Source organism: Protopterus annectens, chromosome 7.part0 (genome assembly GCF_019279795.1).
Source record: "Protopterus annectens isolate FY-2018-M chromosome 7.part0, PAN1.0, whole genome shotgun sequence".
Classification (NCBI taxonomy): domain Eukaryota; kingdom Metazoa; phylum Chordata; order Ceratodontiformes; family Protopteridae; genus Protopterus; species Protopterus annectens.
In genome coordinates, this window is record NC_056739.1 from 1,229,308,178 (window position 1) to 1,229,327,155 (window position 18,978).

Genomic DNA, 18,978 nt, shown 5'->3' on the forward strand with positions numbered 1-18,978 from the left:
CTTTTCATCTCCCTTTTGTGAAGTAAATATCTGCAGTGGTGTACTGCTAGAGATTATTGACACAGTAAGGTCTGCTGACACAATATTTGAGAACACTGATCAAAGTGATGTCATCTTTGCCCCACCCCAATGGTACAGTATATGTATGGTCTCTAGGAAGTGATCCTTATGGACACATGATCATTTTTATGTTTGGCCAGAATTAATTATTAACTTTGAGATGATAAAGAAATTGCTGCATACAGTCCTGACACTTTTAACTATTTAGTGCGTGAGTTTGTGTGTGTGTGTGTGTGTGTGTGTGTGTGTGTGTGTGTGTGTGTGTGTGTATATGTATATATATATATATATATATATATATATATATATATATATATAAAATACATAATGCATACTGTTGGGCAGGGTTGGCATAATAGTTAATGTGTTTACCTCACAACTATAAGTTACAAGGTTTGATTCTGACCGACCTCTGGTTATTACTTATGATTGTAATAGTCTGCAGACTGATAGCATAGTATTTACCTATGAATCTATAAAATTTAAAGACAACTTCTGTGGCATGAGCAGCTGATACATGGTTCTCTAGACTGTGGACTTGGATAAGCAGGTGTTCGAATCAAGCTAACTAGTACAAGAGTGTGTGTGTGTGTGTGTGTGTGTGTGTGTGTGTGTGTGTGTGTGTGTGTGTGTGTGTGTGTGTGTGTGTGTGTGTGTGTGTGTGTGTGTGTGTGTGTGTGTGTGTGTGTGTGTGTGTGTGTGTGTGTGTGTGTGTGTGTGTGACTATAGTATGAAGTAAGGCTGGCTTCTCAGACACATCTGATGTGTACACTTGCACTCAGAAGAAACATTTAATGATCAGACCTCAGTGACCTAATAGGTTTGTAGGTAAGCACTAGGCTAGCTGCCCTTGATGGCCATTTTAAGCCTGGCCAGTTTCCCTTTTTGTGCTTGAATTAACCTATCTCATTTGGTTAGACATTGGCCTTACCCATCCCATGGATGATATAATACCCTTAATGAAAATAACTGGGATCATACCATAGCAAATTTGAAGGGACCCATGCATGGGATAAAGCATTTAGGAGTCTCTGTCCATTAATAATACAGGAGGCAGTACTGGGGTAAATTGTATGATTCCCATTCATAAATCCAAGCCGAGCATGAATATGAACAGGGATAAACTTTATTTTATGTGGAAGGGGAAGTCTGTTCCAGAGCAGCAGTATCCTCCACAAACTATACATGATGTTGAAGAAGAGGTGTAGATCCCTACTCTGACTATTTCAGATGCCATTTGACTTGCTGATGTGCAGTAAATCCATGAGTGTTTGGTGTGAAGATGCCTTGTATGCCAGACACAGATCACCTCTTAGCACTCTGTAGGATACGGAGTGTAGTAACAGGGCTTTGAGTCTGTCCATGTAGGACATATTGTTTAGGTCTTGTATTCCTTTAGTAAGATATCTCTCTGGGAATTCCAGCTGTTGCATGTGTCTAGACAGATACATACTAAAGATGGCATTATATTCAATGAGAGGCTTAATGAAGGCTGAGTAAAGGGGGACAATGACACCCCAGATCTAGGCAAAATTCCTCTGTTTAGCTGTGCAATATAGAAGGACTTTCTTACAACAAAGGACACATGTTGGTCAAAAATGAGGTCACTGTCCACATAAGTTCCCAACTCCTGAACAACTGGGTCAGCTCTTGTTAATGTGGTAGTTCCCTGGGATAGATTACTTCCCAAAGGATACAATAATGCATTTTTGGCTTTTAGTTTTGGTCCATGATTTTGTCACCAATTATTTATTTGGGACAAGCCTTCCGCAGGATGTCAAAGTCATTTGGGGATTCAGTGACTGCTCCTAGTTTGCAGTCATCTACAAACTTAACCAGCCAGAGCCATTTGTATTGGCTTTTAGTTCAGAAAAATAGATGCCAAACAGGAGAGGTCCCAGCACAGAAACCTGGGGGGACTTCAATCATGACTAGTCTCTTTGTGGAGGTGACTTCCCCTATTTTGATGTGCTGCATCCAATCTGTGAGCCAGTTGGCAATCGAGTGGGTGACACAGGGATTTATTTTCAGTATGTTTAGCTTTACTGCTATGCCTGATTTGCAAAATGTTTCAAAAGCTTTTGCCAGGTTGAGGTATGTGATTTGCACCATAATGCCTTCATCCATGGATTTGATAACTTTTTCAAAAAAATCTACCAGGTTGAGAAACAATGACCTATCCTTGATGAATCCAAACTGAGATGATCCCAGTGATTGGAGGTTTCCTATCTCCTGATTGATTAGTTCCATGACAAGTCTTTCCATGGATTTGCATATGAGGCCTGCCAGACTTATGGGTCTGTAATTGACTAAGTCTGTGGAAGGTCCTTCTTATGCAGGGGAATGACTGTAGCTGTTTTCCATTCACTTAGTACAAAATCTGTATGGAGGCTGAGACTGAAAAGTGTTGTTAGGGGTGTGGCTAAACTGTGCTTAATGCTGTTTAAGATGCATCCAGGGATAATGTTAGGGGTGTGGCTAAACTGTGCTTAATGCTATTTTAGATGCATCCAGTGATAATGACAGGACAGATCGATGCAGTATTTTTAGCTTTTGAATCCGCTTTTAGGACTTGGTCTTGTGTGATGACTGGAGGCAAGCCAGTATCAGGTATATCTTGAGTGACATATGGAGGGGGGAGAGGGGTAAAGTTAGAGCTAAATTTATCTGCCAATCAGTTCACTACATCTTCAGCCTCAGTGTAGGTAACATTGTTCACAATCAGCTCAGTGCGTTGCTGCATTGTGCTTTTGAAATTACAAACATAACCAAAAAATGCCTTGTGATTGTCTTTGGCTTGGATAGGTATTTTAGCCCCAGACCTGGCTCGGGTAGATTTTAAGCTCCTGAGTTGTTTATGTCAGTGACAATGGCTCTAACAGTCTGGGATTTACTTTTCTTACTTTTGGTCAAAATTATTTTCCTTGTATTATAAAACTTGTTGATATTATGGTTCTACTATGTGGGCTTGTTTCTGGGGTTTATTCCACACATGTTCTTATGGAGTACAGCTGCATCTAAGCAGCCATTTACATGCTGGTACAGAGTGGTGGAGTATGCAAATTCAGTAGCTTTAACTGGGTTTGGTAGGGATTTGAAGCTTGCTAATGTTTCACTTAGGAGTAGGTAATTTGTCTTAAAGAAATTTCTAAAGGTAACTTAGGTAGAAGGCATTTCTGGTTTTAATTTTATTTTGAAGGTGATTGCTTTATGGTCAGACCTAACAATAGATGAAGATACACAAGGAATGGTGCAAGATGCTCCCATATTAGTAAGGATAAGATCCAAGATGTTATTCCCCTTAGTGTGTACTCTAATTGTTCCAGGGTATTTGTACTGAAAACGTCCATGAATCTCTGTACATATGCACTAGTGGAGGTGAAGGTTTCCCTGTCTACAGTTGGATAATTTAGATCACCTAGGAAAATAGTATTGGGTTTAATACTGAGGGATTCTAGTTCCTGTAGATAGGCATTGTGGCTTTCTTGTGTCATAGAGGGAGTTCTGTAGCTAGCTAATATATGCTGCGGGATCTTTCTGATGGTAATTTGGACATGAAGAAGCTCTAGTGCAGCATGCTGCTTTACCAGCCTTGATGTGAGTCTCTTCTGGGTGTAGATTGACACACCTCCAACTTTTCCTCCTTCTACGTAGTAGCTGGTCTAAACTGTAGAAAGTATTATAGCCTTACTCAACCAGAGTGAGCTCCGCTATTTTAAACCATGTTTCAGTCACTACACAGATATCCATGTCCTCCAGGCTTCCAGGGCGAGAAGGGATTGTAGGAAGTGTTGTTTCTTGTTTAGACTCCTAGCCTTCATTTTTTCCTTTGCTTGTTTTGCTATTTCAGCACATTTATTAGGTTGCCTAAAAAAAAAGAAAATACTATGGGGTAGACAATGTCTCTGCCAATAATCAAAACTGAAGAGTAGACATATGCAGGCCATCCCCACTGAATCAGTATGGTCTGTTGCTCATATCCTCCCAGCCTGAAAAATATTGGACTCCTTTGAATGGTATCAAAAACTAAGTCAATTATTGATGTCACTTTTTTTCTACTCCTATTGTGGCATCATCATGTCTCTTTTCACATAGTTCAGGGAAGTACACCTCAAGTCACTGAGACCAGCATGAACTATGACAGAGTTGTACTGGTATTTGTTGTTCAAGGACTAGAGTGTATGTGTAATCTGATGGATCCTGGAACAGGAAAAGCAACTAAACATCATTCTATCATTGCCCAGCCTGGGAAGAAATATGTCTATGTGTCTCACAATGGAGTCACATATAACAAGAATGTTTGGTTGGGTTGATGCCTGCCTAATGGGCTCAGCATCTGTGACTTTGGGACTCCCTGTGCTAGGTGAGGAGGTAGGTTTAACGTGATAAGTGTGCTTTGTGCCTGCATTATGTTTTAGAGGTCTTTGAAGTTTAGGCAAGTTTATCTTTACCCTGAGCATATGATGAATTATGGCTATTGTGAAGGGCTTAGCAAGGTGTGGTGTGTGGTGTACTGCTGACGATTTTGGTATGTGAGTTTATCGTGTGTGAGAGTTTTGCCTCCAAGGATATTATATATGTCCATCTCTCACACACACTGTGTTATGGTATGTAACTCATAGATGACTGCTAGAGAGCATGAGATAATTCTTACAATGTCTCAAGGTATCCATCTCACACAGGCTGGCCACAGAAGGTATGGGTGCTCCATGATAACGATAGGAAAGATTCTGGGGGCAGTGGTAACTGTAACTGCTTGGAGTTTGGTTTTAAGAAAACGTTTGGGTGAACTTGCTACTGAGTATTTAAAGTTCAATACAAAACAACTAGAAAGAACAGTAAACTAATTATAGTAAAAAAGCTCACTAATTTAGTACTAAAATCTGTGTAATCAGTACACTCAATATTAAGCAATTTTATCAAAGATAAAGATTAATAGATAAGGCACTGGCTTCCTAAAACAGGGATTGTGGGTTTGAGTTCCATCTGGGATGATATAATCTGAGGGTTTGGGGGTTGAAATAATGGTTAAGATGTTTACCTCACAGACACAGGCTACAGGGTTTGATTCTTACCTTTGAGGAAATTGTCTATCCTTAAATGTTCTGAAACGCAGCTAACCTAATACTTACCTATGCACTTTTGTATATGTGTGTGTAAATATATATTTATGGAACATTAATAAATTGAATTTTAGTATATGAATTGTACAATGTATAGCAGTATAATTTTCATTATGTGCAACATAAATTACATAACTCTTTGGCACTGAAAAGCCCTCCACCAGCTAAAACCAAACAAAGGATTTGTATTCCATTTTGCATCCAGGAACTACATTTTAATTACTGCCTTTTGAATCCATTTTGTTGTTTCTCACCCACCCTTTCCCTGTTGTGCTTTTAAACATTGAAGCTTTTGAGCTGCCTGCTCGTACTGCATATCTAGCCTTGGAAGCTCCTGTCAATCTCATATCCTGTGTACCGGGGCCTGGAAGCTCCTCCCAGTCTATCTTACTGATCTGACTGACACTGACAGTTGAAACTGGGAAGGCCTTCCCCTTAGACTGTTAGTGTGCCTTAAAATTGCCTTAAAGTGTGTGCTGCTCGTTGCTAGCTAGTTTGCCTTTGAATCACCTAGTAATTTCTTGTAGTTAGTTGTTTGATTTTTCTGGTACCTTTTCACTTTTGGCTAACTAAAGTGTGCTTTTGCATTAAGAAAACTGGGACGGCAATTGTAGTGGCAGTAGAAAGGTAGCGTGGTCTGTCTACGTTTTCAAATACACAGGAAGGCCTAAAGTCTGATTGTTTCATTTGATATATGACTTTTTAGGTGGTTTAGTCACTTTTCTTTGACTCTATAAATATGGCACATTTGCACAGCTCTTGGCACAGTTTCACAGAGCTCAAATGCTTGCTGTCCTCACCTTTGTTCTTAGATTGTTTGTCTTGCATCTGCTGCTCCCCAGGCAAAGATAATTAAATTGAAACAATGCCCTTTTTAAGGTATTTCTGAAGACTGCTGTTGTATTTTCAAACTCTTTCATTGCGCTTTTCGGCATTTCATCACTGTAAAGACCGAACTCTGTGGGACTCCACTCGTGAATGGTTAGCTGTCTGACTCGGAGCCAGGTACTTTCACACTGTGGGTTCTATCTGTGAGCCAGTTTGCAACCCACCTAGTGATACAGGGGTTGGTGCCTAGCTTAGTGAGTTTTTCTATGATTCCTGAGTGGGGAATGGTATCAAAGGCCTTGGCCGGATCAAGGTAGGCCATATGAACCACCTTACCTTCATCCACAGCTCTGATGACTGACTCAAAGAAGTTGACCAAGTTGAGCAGTAATGAGCTACTCTTCACAAAACCAAACTGTGTGTGATCCAGAGTTTAGAGATTCCTTATATCCTTGTTTATTGGTTTGATGATGCACTCCATAGCTTTGCATATCTGACTCATCAGGCTAATGGGGCGATAGCTCCCAAGGTCTGTAGTTACTCCTCCTTTGTGGAGAGGGATGACTGTAGCAGTGTGCCATTTGGTAGGGACAAAGCCTGAGGTGAGGCTGTGATTGAACAGGGCACACAGGTGAGGTGCCAGTTCACTCTGTCGCTCATGTAGAAGCCCATATAAAGCCCTTATAAAGCCCCCTGTGGTCAATAGCCTGGTATACACCTATGAACCTATTAAAAAACTATGTAAAACTGTATTCTAGCTTGTTCCAATATAAGCAAGCATTGAAAAAAAAATCTAAGACTAACATTTTGCAAGAAAGTTCCCAAAAAACTTTTGAATTAGTATATGGGCCATATTGTCTTAGCAAGAATCCTAACTCAGGTCTGCAATTTCTAGTGTGCTTTTTATAGCTATCATATTAATTTGAAAAAAAGAATCTGTTATTTGATGAGCTGAAGGAGTTCTAAATTTGAAGCAAACAAAATGAAAGACTCGTATTGCTAGTTTTTTTTTTGTTTTTATTATTTTTTTTATTGTTTTAGATGCCTTCCTTCTGACCATCATCTACGCCGAATATCTCACTTTACCATAATGTCCCTAGTAGTATTACCTGGGGGTGCGACTACACCACTGGTGGGGTGGGAAGGAAAGGTGGAGCTGAAGAGAGCAGCCAGAACTGTTATGTATGCTGTCCTGCCTGATGGGACTTTTTGCATTCCCTAATTGGGTGGCATTACTGACATCATACAGGTCACTGCATGTGATCTCAGTTAGCTCTGGCTCTCCCACCCCTTCAGTGTTCAAATGCTAACAGCAAGCTACTTCACAATTTTGGCACCATCCCCATCACCATGGATGTATCTGACTGAGAGCAGAAATCCCCCCTCTCCCTCCTGACAATGGTGAGTGGAGATTTGTTTCTAATGTAGAAAGTCACATTTTGTCATGGTGATAACGTGTCCTTTTATATTTTCTACTAGTTTCAATCAGTATATATTTTAGAGCATAAATTGCATATTTATTTTTGAATCAATCAGCAAAATGAAACAATATGTCTTTCATTTCCATTCAGCAGTACATACAAGACAAAAACTGACCATCTCTTAGAGTAGTGATAGTGGTGTATTTTTTCTTTTTTCTTTTTGTTTTGTACTTGCACTTATAATGACTCTGAATGTGCAACTTTTTTTAGGTTTTCTTGTAATTAGTTTTGCCTGCAAAGGGATTTACAGTGATGTTGAAATTGTCTTGGTTTATTAAACAGCATCACTATCATTGAGCCAACTGAAACTGTTTTTGTTAAAGATGTGTTCTTTTGCTATAACCATTCTTAAAACATTTGTACCTCTGACAGAAATACATACAGCATGATTTAAATATGTCTATTTATTTTTTCAACAGAACAACACTATTCCTAAAAAAGACAACTAGGTAGGTAGGTTCATTTAACTACAATTCATAGCTATTAAATGTTGCACAAGAGAAGTGAAGGGTTTCTGTTTAAAAAGTAGGCATCAGAGAAGCAGATTATGACAAATATTAAAAATTACCGTTACCTGTTCCGATAAACATGACATCATATTGTCCATCTTCTGCATCAACCCGGTCTATAACAATCTGTTTCAGCTTGTAGGGAATGTTAGTTTTCACCAGTAAGGGCTGACGGTAGACTGGATATATGGGATGGTACATTAGAGGATGACTACGAGCAAAATGGAGCACATCATCTGGGTAGTCCTTTGTGCGGCCATACTGTGGATATGGCTGATTGGTGATTTTACTTGGGCACTATATGCAAGAGAGAGAGAGGAAGACAAAACAGGAGCTTAAATAACAAAAAAGAAACAGTGTCCATAGCAGAAGGGATAAACCACTGCTTTCCAGAACTGATAAAAATCTTTTTAATACTTAGGTAGTCCTTTCCAATGCTTTTTGTTTAGTTGTGAGACATTTGGACAGTAACAGACAGGGCAGACTTCTAAGTAATTAAATTGCTATGCACTTGGCACTTTACAAAGACTTTAGATGTGCAAATATATGAGTCTAAATATCCAATTAAAACAGCTACAGCAACATGCAACATATAAACGTCTACTGGAACTCAAGTTTGTTACAGGATGAAAATACTTGTACACTACTGCTGAAAGGTAGTTAGGATTATAAACAGACAACAGTGGAAGTACATAAAGGGTAATTACAAAGAAGTTTAAAAGCCATGGATGACTAAAATTAAAAGCTTTAAAAATAGTGATTTTAATATTTATGTACATACCAGAACAACTCCTCATGAGTCTTTAATTTCAGGACACTGCTATAATAAAGTAACCTTCTCATTTTATGCCACTATGTTGTATTCTTCTGGTAATTACAGTACAAGTCTGCATATTTTCTCTGCGTATTTAATCTCACTTCTTATAACAGAGGGTGAAGAAGGTCTTCTGTTTCAGGAAAAATCCTCACCATAGTCAATGACAAAGTTATTTCACAAAATGGTGTGTGCGTTCATTACATCAGAATATAGAACAAGACAGCAGATGCCAGAAGACAGCATTACGCATTGCTGTAATTGTCCTGGTCATGCGAATATTCAAATATACAACATGAAAAAGTATCTACCACCCTGCTCTGTGAAAAGGCAAGCGTCACACAGATTATAGTCTGCCGCCTCACAACAAGAGGTTCTCAGGTTCGATTCTTGGCTGGGGTGCCTTCTGTGCGGAGTCTGCATGTCCTCCCTGTGGTCGCATGGGTTTCCTCCCACATCCCAAAGACATGCAGTAGGTGGATTGGACACTCTAAATTGGCCCAAGGTGTGAGTGTGTGCATGTGTGTGCCTTCTGTGGGATGTGGGTTTCCTCCCACATCCCAAAGACATGCAGTAGGTGGATTGGACAATCTAAATTGGCCCTAGGTGAGAGTGCGTGCATGTCTGTGCCTTCTGTGGAAGGCTGGGTGCTGGGCTGGCAACTCGACACCGTAAAACTCCACTGCCAATCATGAGCGGACAGATGATCCACTGTGGTGACCCCTAACCGGGAAAAGCTGAAAGAAGAAGAATCTTTGATCATCTCGCAAACCAAGAAGGCACTCTGGCTGGGACATGGAATCCAGGCTAAACAAAATTCCATGCTTACTGTGTTAAATAGCTACACCATCAAAGGAGCTTCAGTGTGTCTAGATTTGTATCGGATTCATTACTGCATTTTGCACTTTTATTATGCATATTGTGATGAGTGTACTTCATTGGGTAACTAAGATTAACTGAAATTTTAAATGTTGAGCCACTAATTATTGCACCCTAAGATTGACTCATTAACTATCGACCCACTGAAAAATGGGAAATGGCTGTGGGACATTACAGAGAAATAGTGACTGGGGAATTTACCCTTTAACCACTGTAGATTGAGTTGGAGTTAGCATACATGCTGGGGCCTGAATTTTGGAAGATTGTTGGATTCATGGAGAATTTCTGCAATGATGAGACTGGTGTTGCAGTTTAGGATTTCGTAGGGAGTGTTTTCTGGAGTCTTGCGTCCTATGAGTAGATTTATTTAATTCTCAAAAAAATGTTGGTTTATTCAGGGGGGAACACGTCCTACACTTGTAATAAGCATTCTTATGTTTGTAGAAAGTTTGTTTCTTGAGATTTCAGAGCACAGTTAAGTGAAAGTGAGATGGGGTATTAGGGTGTTGTTTCCACTTAGACCAAGCTTTGTCTCTCAGTTGTAGGGGTTGTTTTGAGTTCTTTAGTTATCCATTTAATTTTTGGAGGATTTAATAAATATGTAACTGAGGGAAAATATTTCTCTTTAAGGAAGAGGATGGTTTGGGTTAAGTTAAATGCTGCATCATTTGGGTCTTAAATAATGAGGAGTATGGTCCAGTCAAGTGTTTATAAGTGGTGGTTTAGTTTGTTAGTGCTGTTAAAGGATTTTGGCCTAAGTGTTAGCAGCTTGGGTGGAGGGCTTTAGTTGTTGGTCATTTATAGTGAAAGTTATTGCGCCATGGTCACTGAATGATGGAGGTGGACTGTAAGGTTGGAAATAAGCCATGACCTGCATGTGACAAAGAAGTGTTGCAAGGAGTGGTTGAATGAGTATGTGTTGGGTTGTGTAGATTCAGATGTTAGTTGTATCGGGTTTACAGCAATCATAAATTCTGTCACATCATAGGCATCAGGTCCCAGAAACTTGCAGTTAAAAGAAAGGAAACTGCTTTTTGTTTTGGGTGGGAGGGGGTCGACGAATACAATTTTATTTATGATCAATTTGAAATTGAAAAGGGAGGCAGGTGGTGGGAGAGGTATACAGAGTCTAGGAGTTTGGGTGGTTTATTTGTGTGGAAAATCTTTAAGAGTATTCTCTTTGGATCAGTGTCTGTGGAAGCATTTGCTTACGCTACTTTTGTGGGGCTAAGGTCATGCTTGTAAACTATAAGTGCACCCCTTTAGGCTTAGGATCAGGTCTATTGTTGTACAAATAATTGTATGATGGAAAAATGTACTGGATGTTTGGTGTGTCATTTCTAATCCACTGAACACTCAAAATTGGCCACAGGTGTGAGTGTGCACGTGAGTCTGTGGTGTGGAAGAAATACCATGGCAGGGATAACCAACAGGCAGTGTAAACCTTGTCTCGAGATGATTGTTACTGTTGAAGTGACACAACAACCCCATGTGCAAAAATGGGAAAAAGAGGTTACGAAAGGATGGATGGAAGGATTCTTTGACTGCTACTATTTCCAGTTTGTGTCAGGAGAGGAATGTACTCACTTGGTCATATTTATTTTTGAAGGGGGCATATTTGGCTGTGTGTGTAATATAATCATTCTGAGGTAATCATTACTCAAAGAAATGGCATTTTCTACTTCTTTTGATGAATCAATGATCAGCACTGTTTTTGAAACATGGTGGAATCTGAATTTTGGCTTTACATTTAAACGTTTCTATTTGTTTATGGTAGATATAGGAATGCTAATGTTTTTTGAAAAACTAGATAGAACATTAGAATTAATGAGTCAAAATCCTGCAAATGTCATGCACAGCATCAGTTCAAATAATTCTTTAACTTCTCATTTTGATGTTAAGGCAATAATGAAACATACTCATTAATTACTATATAATAATTCTGCATGTTTTGGGAGTCACAAACTTGGCAATGTGCATTTCTCTGTTTCACATTTACTATAGCAGCATACCCTTCCTCTTTCGTCTGCTTTAGGACTGTATGATCTGTGTTCTCTTCTTCAAAGGTGGAAAGAATAGTTTGTGTTGTTCTACCCTACCTGCTGAAGCATTTTCTCAGAGTTCTTAATAATGTGCTACTATGTTTTGCTAATTGCTTGGAATATTGTCTTAGTATCAGGAAAATATTCAAGAATGAAACACACTACACATTTCCTTTAATGCAAGAATGAAATATATTGTATGATATAAAATGTTAATGCTGAATTTAATTCCTTATTTATTTATTTTTAGTTCCATTGTTTTTTTTTACCTAAAAACTGTCTACCACCTACCGTCTTGGAGTATCTGATTGTCTTGAGTATTGCTGAAGTATGTTTGCAGTAGACTGACAGTCAGTCTGTTGTGGACTGCAGCCAGTTAAGATGTATGGCCTTGTAAACATTTCATCAAGTGTACCATTAAAATAGAGAAAAATGTGGTATCCATTGTTCAATTAACTGTTGTCTGTTATAAGCACAGCAAACTGACCTTGACATAGTAAAATCATAAATTACATTCATCTGGAAGTGTTATTAACATGGCCATACTGTCATTAGAGCTGATGTCATACAAAGATTAGACATGTTAGTTTAAGTATGGGAGAAAATGTGCATTTCTAATCAAAAATAAGCTTAAACTTTTTAAAAGGGGATACACTACAATACTAGTGTCACTGCAAGAAACCAGACTTCTGCTGAAACTATACAGTAAATGCTGAATGGGACAAATCTGACCTTCATCTACTTTCAGCTAGACATTAATTAGTGTTAATGATTAGGACAGATGTAAAATGGGAACATATTAAATTCTAATCTAATGAAGTGTGGATAATGTTATATATGTAGATCTAAGCATAAATATATATGACATGTACGTATGTCATGGCCAGATTCATCAGCGTATCCAAAGACAGCAAGTAAAGTAGCAATAAAACATAACTCTGAACTTTGTTTATAGCATTTTTTTTTTCAAGTAGAAACAAATAATGACAATGATGGTAACTTTGTATGAGTGCTGTCTCTGTTTGTGAAAGCACAAAAATTAAAATAAATAAACCCACACTAGGGGGAAAATGGGCCAATATTGCAAAGTAGTGCTTTGTTAAATTAGCATCTGTTTTACAATCAGGCTGCTTAATCATTGATCATAAGGAAGTTTAAATATCATGAAGTTTGCAAATTCAACAGCATGGTTAAGACTGCAGTGATCACATCTTCATCTGAAGCAGTCCACACAGCACAAGGCATGGTGCTGTAAAACTTGCCTGCATGAGTAGTACTGTAGTAATGAAGCAAGGCAGAGCATGATTAGTACTACAAAGTAACAGAGCATACGTACATTGTAATGTTGGATGACTCTGTGTGGTAGTGATGATGCAAGGCAGAGCATAATCAGTACTATAAGGTAACAGAGCATACGTACATTGTAATGTTTGAGATTCTGTGTGGTAGTAATGAAGCAAGGCAGAGCATGATCAGTACTATAAGGTAACAGAGCATACATACATTGTAATGTTTGATGATTTTGTGTGGTAGTAATGAAGCAAGGCAGAGCATGATCAGTACTGTAAGGTAACAGAGCATACGTACATTGTAATGTTGGATGACTCTGTGTGGTAGTGATGACGCAAGGCAGAGCATAATCAGTACTATAAGGTAACAGAGCATACGTATATTGTAATATTTGATGATTCTGTGTGGTAGTAATGAAGTAAGGTAGAGCATGATCAGTACTATAAAGTAACAGAGCATATGTACATTGCAATGTTGGATTACTCTATGTGGTAGTAATAAAGCAAAGCAGACCACCATCAGTACTATAAGGTAACAGAGCATACGTACATTGTAATGTTGGATGATTCTGTGCTGTAGTAATGAAGCAAGGCAGAGCATGATAAGTACTGTAAGGTAACAGAGCATATGTACATTGTAAAGTTGGATGATTCTGTGTGGTACTGATGATGCAAGGCACAACATGATCAGTACTGTAAGGTAACAGAGCATACATACATTGTAATGTTGGATGACTCTGTGTGATAGTAATAAAGCAAGGCAGAGCATGATCAGTACTGTAAGGTAACAGAGCATATGTACATTGTAATGTTGGATGATTCTGTGTGTCTAAACTTTTAAATCTTGATAATTCTGAAGTTAATCTATAGAAGGAACTTATTGATGGCCCATGATTATATCAGGGAAACTCAAATCCTTTATGAACAAAGTTTTATTAAACACTTTATTTAAGCCTGACAAACTGGACAGCAAAGGACTGGTGAAACATTTGTACAAACATTCAGGAAGGTTGTAAAAATAATAAACCAGACAGAAAGCCCCTAACAGCCTAAGGCAAATAATAATGTGTTTGTTTATTCAAAAATAGGTACCAACCAGTGCTACACCAGTAATGTTATTTTTGAACAGAAATACATACGTATGCAGATGGGTACATGATACATTCAGCATATAAATAGCAAATGACCTGGAAGCATTACAACTAGGACACAAAAAGAAAAAGGAAAGGTAAACAGTTTAAAAATTATAAATGGCTATTGGGCCAAGTTGTTTTAAAAAGTGGGTCCCTTATGTACATTAATGATATGAGACATGGAAAAGAACCTCAGGCCATTTGATGCATAGTTACCATCCATTTGCCATATAACCAGTGACAAGGGTGTTGAGCTTTGATGAACCACTGGCCAAGAATGATAATCTTGTGAAAGTGATGATGGGTGGCTATTCATCCTTAGGTGGACCAAACGGAACCCAAAGTAAAGCCCTAAAATGGATTTCTAACCAGACCTATAACCAAAGAAAATGTGTTGTGATCAGGATGTTTACAAGCAGAAGGATGACTAGTTGCATCCTGTCAACAAGGATGATATACCAGAACTCTGTCTGATCACAAAAAGAACATCACCCAGAGCTAAGGAAGTTATTACCCTCTTGTATTCTGCACTGATTAGGCCCATCATATAATACAATGCCCCTTTTGGCATTTATCTCACTAGACATACCAAGGCAACTGGAGAGACCTTAGAGGTTCCTAACTAAAAAGATCATGGGCTTGAAAGGATTAGAGCTACCAGGAGAGACTGCTTTCAGTATCCTCTTGATTCTTGATTCTTTAGGTGTGATCTGTGTCTTTCATTGTGAACCATTGGTGATCCAGTAGTCCAAGACCTCTTGTACCTCCATAATTCAAACTGTTCTATAATTACAAGCACCAGAGATCCAAATCAAAATCAGCAAATTAAAAAAAAAACATGTTGGAGAGAGTGATTCTCCACACAGCAGCTATCCTTTCACTTGAACACATTGTCACTGCATCATAAGCAGTGTGATACATTATCATCCTTTAAATAGTCACTAAATAACTGGATGGATATTCACAAATTCACCCCTGGCCAAAGTGCTCTGTCCCTCCTTGAGAAAGGACTTAGGTTGCAAGTGTGGGTACTGGTAAGGCATGAATGGCCACTAGGTCCATTTGCTTTGTATTTCCGATGATCCTATGAGCCACATCTCCATTCAGAGACAGATGGCAAACTAGACCTACTTCTGGATTTCCCCTAAAAGAGACACATATAAGTAGTGGATCTGTTCAGTTAACAAATAAATAAATAAAATCTAAAAATAAATAAAAAGGAAAAGTAATGGACAAATGGTGATGGATGGCTGAATCAAATAGTACTGGTGTAGCAGGATGTTTGTACTACAGCATCTGCAACAAAAAGACATCTGCAATGGTCATATATAAGTCTCTGTTCCAAGTCCAGAAGGGTCACAGAGATTCTGCCCTGAGTACATGAAAAAACATCCTCAGAGGTTAAACCTGTGTGCATGTATATGGGGGGGGGGCATATTTAAATCCAATTGTATATGACAATATTTGCCATTATCAGTTACATAGTAATAGCTATGTGTTTGTTAACATCTTTATTGATTTATCACTTAAGACATAGGCAAACCTAAATTTATGTAAAAGAAAACAAACCATATTAACATATTCTTAGTTACAACATTATACATCATGTTTTTTCTGTATAACTACCATCAATCTAACATTACATAAATTGCTCGATTCCTACCTTCCTTTAGATTTTACTCCTCCAAAAGATTGTGAACGTATTGTTCCCATAATTTCCATTTTCTTCTATGTAACTTGCTCCTACCCTTTTCTAAAGATACTTTTATCTCTGTTTTAACATTCAGTACTTCAAACACAGTCAGTTTAGACTTTGATTTCCATTTTCTAGTCATTGTTTTTTTGGCAGTCACCAGAATTAAACTTAGCAAGGCCTTACTATGTCTAGGCAATTCAGATAATGTATGTCAGCTCCAAAAAATTATTTCCTAAGTTACACTCATTTGTTTAACCAATATGTCTGACAGAGTACTCTGTAGGAAATTTTGAAGTCTGCCAACTTACTATACTCCCAGAACATATGTTGCCAGTTACGTCTTTCTTCCCTATCATACCTCCATCATTTGCCATCTACCTGAGGAACAATTCTTTGGAATCTGTTTGGGGGTATAAAACATCTATAGAACCACTTCCAAGCAAATATCTTAAATCTTCTGGACTTCATTGTATACTTGGGAGCCATACATATGCCCTCCCATTGCTGCCTTGTGAATTGCTTATCCAGTCTCTTCACAATCTTTACTAACCCCTTCTTATTGATTCCTACAGTTATTGTGCAGTATTTTATATGCCCCACTAATCATCACTTTTTAACATCAGCTTCTGTTCTAGATTCAACTAAAACACTACCAGAGCAGGTATTTCACTTAGGATTCCCTTATTCCTTTTCTTTGTCTACACTCTGCTATCAATCCCTGATAAGAGAAAGTAGTTTCTAGTCTGCAATCCAAATGTTTTCTTAGCCTCATCCCATTACATTTCCTTTTCATCTCCTGTTATTTGATCCCAATACCTTGGTTCCTTTGACAGTTTTCTATAATAAATTGCAATCCCCTCTTGCCTATTCTCTGTACTCCTAATTGCAGTCATCTATAATGGCAAAGTCTCCTTTCTCTATTCTCATTTTGGCTTAGTTCTACTTTATGAACATAATATTCTGTATGGCTGTTATTTTCCTTAAGGATCCAAAATCCCACCCTCTACTTATTTCTTGAATTTCCCTCCTGCTTCATCAGCATCCCTTTCCACTTTGAATTATAGTTTTCTGTGTGTGTGATGTATAGGAGCCTTAAGTGTGTAGCTTTAAAATATCCTTTCAAATCAGGTTGGTAATCCTAAACCACCTTGTTCTGTTGGAAGGAATAACTTATTGCACTTGACCCTTATCCTCTTTCTCGCCCAGATAAATTTCTTCAACTCTCTATTAATTATTGTATACAACTTCTCCTCTTATTGATAAAAATATACCTGACTTGTATATTAAACTAAAGGGACTAAACATTTTCATTGCTTGTATCTTGCAATCCATATCCACAAACAACAGCTTCCAGTTTCTCAGTTTTGGTATTATCTTTTGTTTAGTCTGTTCTCGATTATCCTTAACATAACAGAATCATTTTATAACTGACACTCTTAAATAGTTCATTTTAATGTGTCTCCATAAATATGGGTATTTCTGGACCAATGCATGTGTGTGGATACATAGTTTACAGCTATAGCCTTTGTTTCATTTTCATTAATTTTATATCCCCAAAAGACTTGAAACTGAGCTGTCCTTTTCTGGTTTTATCAGGTACAAAATAATTGTCATTATCATTAAACACCTTTTTCTTCATTTTCTACATGGGGTTGGGTTGTTAACTGTTGCCATCTGTCTCTCAATTCAATGCCACACTCTTGACTTTTTCAACAATGAGTGACTGTCACAGATCTTCTCTCACATAACCCATCCACCTCTTTGCTGGATGCTCTTGTTTCCTCTTGCCTTATTCTGTCTGTCCTAAATCTTCTTCACAGATTGTCTTCTCCTTTTCTGCACATGTGCCTGAACCACCACAATCTGTTTTCTTTGATCTTTTCTGCAATTGGAGCTACTTTGCTTCTGCTTTTATGTTCTCATTTCTTCATCTGTCCCACAGTGTGGATCCAACCACCCATCTCAGGCACTTCATTTCTATCACCTCTACCTTCCTCATCTGCTCTGCTTTTCTGTACAATACAGCAGTACTGTTTGCACCACTGTTTTGTACACATTACTTTTCAGCTTCTTTGGCATTCTTCTGTTATACACTACACCTGACATTCTATGCCAGTTGGCTGCAGCCCTTCTGATACTAGCTTTGACCTCTTTATTCAGACTTCCCTTCTCCTTAACCACCCATCCCAGATCCTTGACACTGTTAAGCTGTTCCACTATCTTCCCTTCTTGCTCAGTTCTCAGCTTTTTCTGATTTCCCCAACTTGCTGTCATTACCACTGTCTTATCTGTACTCGGTTTCATCCTATGTTCCTTCAGTTTTGCATTCTATTCCCCTGTCCTTTGCTGAAGATCTTACTCAGAGTCTGCCTGTAATGCCACATCATCTGCATGCAGCAACTTTGTTGATCTGTCCCCTCCAACCTGTTTGCTAACATAATCTTATCACCAACACGAACAGCAATAGTGGGCTCAGAGCTGAACTGTGATGAACACCCACTCCCATTGGTAACCCCGCTGTGAGGCTGAACACTGTTCATACTTGAGTCATTGGTCCTTTGACATAGCCTGCACAAATTCTACCAATATTTATGGGTCTTCAGAATGCTACAAAACTGCCCAAATCAGCTTTCTTGGGACCTTGTCCTATACTTTCTCCAAGTCTAGGAATACTCAATTGGACTCTTTCCTCATCTCTAGTATCTTCTCAACTATCTGTCTCACTGCAAACATTGCATCAGTTGTGCTGCATCCTGATCTGAATCCAAACTGCTTTTCTCCTACATTACCCTCCACTACTCTGCTTATCTGTTTATCAATCACCTTCTCCCGAACTTCCATACAAGATAATATAGTCTGCAAATAAAGCCAACTTTTCTTGATTACCATACCAATTATGACTGAATTCCTAAATCCTTTATTTTATTTGCTATTAGCTCTAAAAAATAACAAAGGAGAATGAGGACACCCCTGCCAAATTCCTCTATTCAAACACAAATTGCCAGAGAGGAACCCTTCCACTTTAATTTTTGCCTTCAGTCCTTCAAATATACACCTAATTAACCTTATTAGTGTATCAGGGAATACAAATGCTTCCCTTGCCCTACTCATAAAATCCCAGCTT

At 38.4% G+C, this 18,978-nt stretch overlaps 1 protein-coding gene across 1 annotated transcript in view; it reads right to left on the reverse strand.

The window, feature by feature from the left end:
• Window positions 1-18,978, reverse strand: part of LOC122806987 (semaphorin-3G-like) — a 634,544-nt gene that overhangs the window by 132,217 nt on the left and 483,349 nt on the right. Inside the window, exon 11 of the mRNA XM_044077853.1 lies at window positions 8,067-8,298. Coding sequence (XP_043933788.1) covers window positions 8,067-8,298 — 232 coding nt within the window. The remainder of the gene's footprint in view (window positions 1-8,066; window positions 8,299-18,978) is intronic.